This window comes from Elephantulus edwardii, unplaced genomic scaffold (genome assembly GCF_000299155.1).
Source record: "Elephantulus edwardii isolate Elephantulus edwardi_28Jun2011 unplaced genomic scaffold, EleEdw1.0 scaffold00216, whole genome shotgun sequence".
Lineage (NCBI taxonomy): Eukaryota > Metazoa > Chordata > Mammalia > Macroscelidea > Macroscelididae > Elephantulus > Elephantulus edwardii.
In genome coordinates, this window is record NW_006399966.1 from 4,356,870 (window position 1) to 4,364,421 (window position 7,552).

The following is a 7,552-nucleotide window of genomic DNA, read 5'->3' on the forward strand; positions in this document are numbered from 1 at the left end:
GAGAAGAGGTTCTCCTAATACTCCTTGGCCAAAAACACTGCTCTATTTTTCTCTAGCCTCTGGACTAGAAGCCAGTTTAGGTAACAAGGGAAACAGGGTAGGGGTGAGGTTCCTGTCCTGGAGGTGAAAGTTTCACTGAATGTTCACATCCCACAGGACCTGTGGGCCCAGGCCTGTGGGGTCCAAACTGAGTCCACAGCCTTCCCCTGTCCTGATGACTGTGTCTGTAGCACAGGGTCTGAGGGTGAGCAAAGCAGGTGGCCTGGCTGGGGAACACCTGTGCTCATCATGTAGTTTAGCTCGGTCAGTGGAAGCGCAAAAAACAACTCTGATCTGGAAGTGTTTTAAGGATTTATTGGGGCCGCTTTGAGGTAACCCTCACAGTGCTGCAGGAGCCGCTGGGCTTCCTTCCCATTGTCCTTACTCTTTAGGGACTTTGAAGGGATGGCAGGAGGAAGATCAGCCTCTCTCGGAGAGAAAAGGCTCTTCTGGGGCTAAGACCACGTGGTGGGAGGAGTTGGGACAATTCAGAGTGAGCAGGACCTGCTGAGGACCCGATACCTAAGAGGGGCTGCGGCTGCCTTGGAGTGTGGAGATGGGGGAGCACTGAGTGGAGGAGGAAGAGTGGTACACGGAGGCACTTGGAAATCAGGAGGAGCGGATGGGTGGGGCTTCCTGGGCACTGAACGTGTGTACCACCCAGGGCACAAGGGCGAGGACCAAGCATGGCCAGAGGGTGAATTTGAGGAAATTGAAGATGTAGAAGAGGCTGACCTGAGGGGGGTAGCCCAGCCAGTCCAGGGGCCCCAGCAGCATCATAGCCAGCACAAAGCAGGCGATCTTCTGGCCATTTCCCAGGTATGCCCGGCGTACCTGGGCATAGCAAGGAGAGTGCAGGGCAATGCCCAGACCCAGGGCAGCACCAGAGTCACGGCTCAGGGAAGCAAAGGGCCGGCTGTCCACGTGCACCCACTCTGGCCGCTCACACCACTTGGAAGCTAGGTTGATGGACCTGTGGTGAGGAAGAAGCATTGCCCTGGAACCCAGCAGGCCCCAGCTCTTACCCTTTGAGGCCCAGGCTCATGTTGTAACCCTAGGAGGGTCTATCTTTGGGAAAGTGCAGTGTGCCCTTTGTTAGCTATGGTCAACCATGGACTACTAGGCTAGATCCAGGTAAGGCAGCACAAGCCTCAGCCTGCCTAGTCTTCAGAGTGCGACTTACCAGGAAAGATCCAGGCCCAGGGTAACGAGGGTCCAGTAGATGAGGCTGGCGCCCAACATAAGAGTGAGTGCAGTTAAACCATAGAAGCTTAGCTCCCGCTCCATGGGCACCCGGTGGGTCATCAGCCATCCCAGGAAAGCACCTGGGGAAGGGGTGATGGATGGCATGAGCACCTCACCTGGAGGTGTGGGGCACATGACCAATTAGCTGTGGCGTGGTGGGAGGACAGATTGACACAAGGGCGCTACACTGGGGTTGGCACTACAGAAGCTGGAGGTGATGAAATATTCGAGACTGGTCCTTCTACCACCAGAGGCTCCCTATCTGGTTACTTACCAGATATTAAACCAGCCAACACCTGGTGGGGGAAATGTGCTAAGATGAAGACCCGAGACAGGCCAACAGCCAGGAGGAAGGTGCAGTAAGCCAAGCTGGGCATCATCCGCACCCAGCGGCTGGAAAGAAGAGGAGCAAAAGGCTCAGAGGGGGTCCACACACATAGACTGGGCTCCTCCTGCACTTGGATACCATGTAGTTTAACCACATGCCCCAGAGTCCCCAGACTCTCGCTGCCTCGCTTCAGGCCCAGAATGCCATCACCCCTGCTCCCACTGGTGGTCAATGCCAGAGTATACCTGCGAGTTCGAGTGGCCAGCTGGGAGGAGATGGCTGTCATAATTGGCCAGAGGGCAGCTCCTGTGATCATGCAGTGTCCAGAAGGGCTGCCTGGCAGGGAATACCGAAGACTGTGGTAAGAGGATTGGGGTAGAAGCTGGCTGCCCCTGGTGATAGTTCAATACATCTGTCTGCTCTTAGCAAGACGGTAACTCCCCCCTCCAGCAGTAGGCCATAGCTCCCTCTGCCCTGAGGCTTCCCCTGACTTTGTCCCTTGTCAGGTTTCAGCCTTGGCCTGTGTATGAAATGGGCAGATGGAATGCCCTCCTCCCACAACTTGATTCAGTCTTCCTAGGGTTTCTTTGTTCTCAGGCAGGACCAGTCTGGGAGGCTGGATATTTGACTGGGCCACCCTGGCTAAAAAGTACTCTGAAATGCTTACCGGAACCCTAACCACATTGGGAAAGGGAGGAGGGTTGAAGCTTCCCACCTGGACCAGTTTCACAAGAAGAGGGGAACTGGTGAACCTGGACTGGGACCTGGCTGTAGTACCCAGATTCATGGACCCACCAGAAAGGTCTGTCTCCAAAGAGGAGCCTGGAAGAGACCAGATACAGAAGAGTATTATGCACACACAGGGGGTAAGGAAGAGAAGGGTGTCAGAAAGATGCCTGTGGGCTCTCTGGAGGGCTTAAGGGTAGAGTCAAGATGCAATTCTGATCCCCTGTCTTTACTCTGCCATGGTTTCCTGCTGAGGAATAGGAGACAGCCTGTGACTTTTCTAAAATCAATAGAAATCAACAGATTGTGGACTGTGTGGGTACGTATGTTTTAAGAATAGCTCTTCTCATCCATAGAAAGGCCAGGGCCTGTCTCTCCTCCCTCCCCACTTCCAGCTTCTTGTTTTCCTTGGTACCATATCCTTTCTTTCCATCTCCCAAATTCCATCTTGAATCATCCTCACCTGAATCACTTTGGCAAGTGTTGCATGTTTGAGCATGGGGATGGAGAATGGAAAAAGAGACAGAAAAGTAAGGACAAAAAGATCAGTGCTACTGATCAGGTTAACTGATCTGATAAGACTAGTGGAACCCTTGACGCTAGAGCTTCTGGTCACACTTCATGCCTGGGTACTGAAATCATCCTTAGGACTCAATTTAGGCCTGAATAATAGGCCTATAAAGCAATTAATAACACAAGGGAGGAACTATCTCCTTAGAATAATTAACCATGCAGGATCAAAAGGGTTAGAGCTCTCAAAGGGGAGCTCTGGCGGCCTTCTCTGTAGGGCATGAGACTGCTAACCCAAAAAGCAGCACTTCCCTGGTGGTTCAAATTCACCAGCAGCTCTACAGAAGAAAGACAGACAATCTCCTCCTTTGCAATTTACAGACTCCAACCTCCCCCCCCGCCCAGGGTCAGCTATTCATCAGTTCCAGCTTGATGGCAAGGAGTTTGAGTATGAAAGCTCTCAAGGCAGGAAGGCTGAAGGGAATGGAACACACAGGGAGAAAACGAAGAGTACAGTTACAGTGTGGGGACCGTAAACAATGTCAGGTAGCAATGTGTATAAAAGAAATTGTTAAATGGAAAATCAATTTGCTCTATAAACTTTCCCTCAACGCACAAGAAAAAGTTAAAATAAAAATAATCCTTAAGAAAAGAAAAATAGTTCAGTGCTCCCTCACTTGGCTGTTTGGCTAGGCTCTGGACAACACAGTGAAGTGTGCTGTCACCAGAAGGAAGAAGGGTAGAAGAAATGGAAGCAGGAAGCCATGCACCGGCAGAGAGGTGCAGGAGGGACCAGGTTGCCAAGGGAAAACAAACAAACACCCTAGTTTCCCACACCAGGTGCTCAAAACCCACTTATCCCCTACTTTGTTATGTAAGTGCATTAGATAATTCCAGCAAGGGATGGAGGTGAGTCCCCCATTCCCCCACACTCTTTGGAGAATAGGACAAGAGAAGGGTACTTAGAATCTACAAACTTGTACAAAGAAGAGAACATGAAGCAAAAGGCAATTACACAAGAAGGAAATGATTTGACAACAGCTCTTCCGGTTACAGTAGGGATGAAACGTGGAAGGGAAAGTAAAATCATTCTAGACCATTTAAGTGTCTCCTATGAACTTCCCTTTCCTTGAGAGAACAGAGGCTGAGGTGAGGCAGGTGGTGGCTGCATGCCCAGAGGGAGGCACAAACTCCCTTGAGAGAACAAGTGGCACAAAGAGATAAGCCCCAGGGGCCGAAACACCTCCACTAACCTAGGATTCCTGGATTCTAAGTTCACTGTGAAAAGCCTCCGTGTGAGTGAAGAGCAAAAAAAGGAAATGTGCATGGCTTCTCAAACTTTAAGAAACCACTTGGAGTCATGGGGGATTTCATCAGCATGCAGTCTGGCTTCAGCAAGCCTGGGCTATGACCTGAGACTCTTGTCTTTCTAGCAAGCTCTCAAGTGCTGCGCGTTCTGATTAGCCTTTCCTATCCTCAGCAGCTCATGCATGGGATGCCTGGCACAAAGCATGCATCTTAAAATTATTTCCAAGAAATAAATGAGTAGATGCGTGAAAAAGTATAAGCCGGAGTTTCTGCTACTTAAGTCACCAAAGATGCCTGTTAAAATAAAGACCCCCCCTCCCTCCCCGAGCTTCTCCCCAGATGAGATTCTCTAAATCAGTAGGTCTGAGGTGGGGGTCGGGTGAGATATTTGCATTTTTAACACACCCCTTAAGTGATTTCTCTGATCAGGAACACTGGTTTAAGGAGCGGGCTGTGAGGACTGAGCTCTGAGTCCAAGACGTACGAAGATGCTCAAAGGGGCAAAGCCGAGGCCATAGGGTAGGGGTGGGAGGTGTTAAGGCCATGGGGGGTCCTCCCCACTCGGGGAGGTTCAGGCCTTTGAGAAACCTGCTGAGAGAGGTCAGGGCTTGCACAGGAGTCAGGGTCCCCAGGGATGGGGAACCAGACCGCCGGAGGGCTTCGCTGTCTCACCACTTGAAGACCAGGTTGAGCCATTCAGTGATGAGGCTGATCCAGAGCACTGCGATGCCCACGCGGCGAGAGGTGTAGTAGGCCGCGGGGAAGTAGAACATGAAGAGACACTTGGGATCGCCCAGAAAGGTGACCCAGAGCCACACGTTCTCCAGCCCCGGCATCTGGTTCTGCAGCGCCTCGGCCACTGCGATGCCTGCGCCCAGGGCCGACTCCATGGCGACCAGGGGATCGGCCGAGCCGGGGCTGTGCTCTCTAGGGCGGAAGCCGAGAAGACCCGGCAAAAGTGAAAGGTCAACCGGCTGCCCTCCAAGCCCACCCTTCCAAGACGCACGCCCCGCCCCCCTACCGGCCGCCAGCACCCAGGCCCCGCCCCGAGCAGTCCCGGGCTCGCGCGAGCCCAACCTCTCGCCGGTACTAGTTCCTGGTGCGCCCTTTTTCTGAGTCGTCTCACTACCGGGCATCGCAAGGGACAAACCTTTGCGAAGCGTTTCCTCAGGGCCCCACGTGGACGCTGTTGTCGGCACGTGGGCAGCAGCCCAGAGGAGGTACGGGGTGCTTTTCGGTTCAGGCAAGGGCAAGTGTATAATCCCCAGGGCCTGGTTTCTTGTAAACCTTATTTCTCTCCCCCACGTTTCTGACATTTAATCACACTTTTTCGGCTTCCCGAGGCTTCCGCGCAGCTGATGGTTTCAGCTTACTCCATACTTTATGCAGTACGCCACCAGGGCTCATTTCACCAGTACTGCAACTCTCTTTTTTAAAAAAAACAAAAAAAAAAAGACCACACAATAAAATAGATTTCTTGAAGAGAGAACTTTCAGAAGTAAGCATGCTGGTCGGCGCTGAAGTAGGTTCCTAAATGAAATTCAGGTATATGAGAAGGATGAGCAAACTCCTCCCGTGCGATTAAACTCCCTCTGAAAACTCGTAGGGTCAGCTGTGGGTTGGTGGTACACAACATGGGTACATACATCTCTATAATCTGTCCACGCCTTCCCTTCACCAGCTATCCGCTGTTGATTTGGAGGGGTCCTTCCTAACCACTCCCAAATTTTTACCCGCAACCAACAAAAAGTCACATACCTGCGTTTTATTTTGCTTCCTGCCAGTTAAAATCCCACTGGGCGGATAAGTAAGGAAATAGTAACATTGGTATGGGGATGGGAGAGGGACACATCATTTGGGACATTTCCCTAGAGGAACATAAAAAATTTGAACTTTTAGCTTTACTGGGCGAGGTCCTGCCCAGAGGGCTAGGTGGGAGTGGGAGGGGTCTGTTGATTGAATACCAGTTCCTTCATCTAGTAACTTTGTTCTTGGAAAATTTTCTGATAGATGAAAATAAAAATGTGAATCTAGGTTCTCTTGGAAAAGATTCATTTTATTAGTTAAATGTGGGTGAAGGAGGCTGGCTGGCCATAACTCTGAATACATATATTCAATTTTCTTGCGAAATGTTTTCCAATTGTTCCAGTAGAACGACTAAATTTCTTGCAATTTCCCAAAATTTGGTGTGGCTCTAGTATCAGTCATCACCAGACCCACGCCAGTTGCTAGTATATTTCTGAGTTATTTTATGTTTCTTGAAATTGTCAAGCTCCTTTCAGGGTTTCTAATACATACAGTTTCTTCTACTCAGACCATGGTCACTGTTTCAGTGGTGGTCCTTTAGGCCTCAATGTAGATTTTTCATTTCTTTCAGGAAGCCTATCATCACAATGCCAAAAAGTGAAATGATAAAACATATAGCTTGCCATGGGTGGCAGAAAGATGAAAGATAAAAAGTTTCTCTGGAAAACACAAGCATGAGAAAGTTGTATTTTTATTAGATTGTACTGACACTGGGAAATTAATGCCTCTTGGACAAGGATAAGTTTTGACTTTTGTTCAGATTAACTGGTGCTATGCCTGGTTCAATTCCTCCTTTGCACTGAGAAAGGTCAACTTTAAGTGAGACTCTGGGATTTGTGTTGGAAGGTGAGTTAGGAATGACATTTGATGAAGGACTGGGGCTTGAAATGACATCTGTATCTTCATAATACCTTAAAGGGAGCTCTGGTGGCATAGTGAGAAGGTATTGTGTTGTTAACCCAGTGGTAGCCAGTTTGAATCCACCAGCTGCTCTTCAGAAGATAAACAATTTCAGGAGAAAGGTGAGCAGTCTCATCCTATGTGATATATAGTCTCTGAAAACTAAAAGCCCTCTTCAAGGGCTCCCTTGTCATTCTTGCCCTTTCCCTGCCTTGCTGGGAAGAGAGCAAGGAGGGAGGTGGAGAAGTATCTGGAATTCCGATGATGATGACCTATCATGGGAAACTATCACTTGGGTACTAACTGAAAGCTTGATGTGAACACACCAGCAGCTCTACGGAAGAAAGCTGTGGAAGTCTACTTCCATAAACATTTACAGCCTTAGAAACCATATTGGAGGCTGCTTGCTCTATTCTATAGTGTATAACTCTACAGCAGTGGGTATGGTTTTGGTTTCAGTGTTATTTATGCATTTATACACATTATACACATTTAAACATTTTAAGTGTTCTTTGTGAGGCAGGTAAGAATTAATATAGTACAGCAGTGTCTTTGGAAACAGACTTGGTCCTCCCAGTTGCTAGTTGTGTGACCCTGGGCAAGTTAAATGTAAGCATTATTTTTTTTAAACCTGTAAAATGGGGATATGAATTCCTACCTAGAGGGATGCTCAACGTGTTATAAAACAGA

The 7,552-nt window shown here is 49.3% G+C and overlaps 1 protein-coding gene across 1 annotated transcript; it reads right to left on the reverse strand.

The window, feature by feature from the left end:
• Nucleotides 1-648: 648 nt before the first annotated feature.
• G6PC3 (glucose 6 phosphatase, catalytic, 3) lies at nt 649-5,046 on the reverse strand. Its single transcript, XM_006897851.1, has 6 exons — nt 4,829-5,046; nt 2,328-2,434; nt 1,858-1,948; nt 1,559-1,677; nt 1,223-1,364; nt 649-1,012 (listed from the first exon to the last, which is right to left on the reverse strand). Exons 1-6 carry the CDS (start codon nt 5,044-5,046, stop codon nt 649-651), a joined length of 1,041 nt encoding a protein of 346 aa, XP_006897913.1.
• Between the last annotated feature and the right edge of the window lie 2,506 nt (nt 5,047-7,552).

Bases quoted from the DNA above. Each gene is read 5' to 3' on its own strand.
- G6PC3 (XM_006897851.1), bottom strand. From the start codon at position 5,046: ATGGAGTCGGCCCTGGGCGCAGGCATCGCAGTGGCCGAGGCGCTGCAG. The intron at 1,365-1,558 runs GTAAGTAACCAG...CCCCTTCCCCAG, and splicing joins GTTGGCTGGTTTAATATCTG to GTGCTTTCCTGGGATGGCTG. The intron at 1,013-1,222 runs GTAAGTCGCACT...TCCTCACCACAG, and splicing joins CTGGGCCTGGATCTTTCCTG to GTCCATCAACCTAGCTTCCA.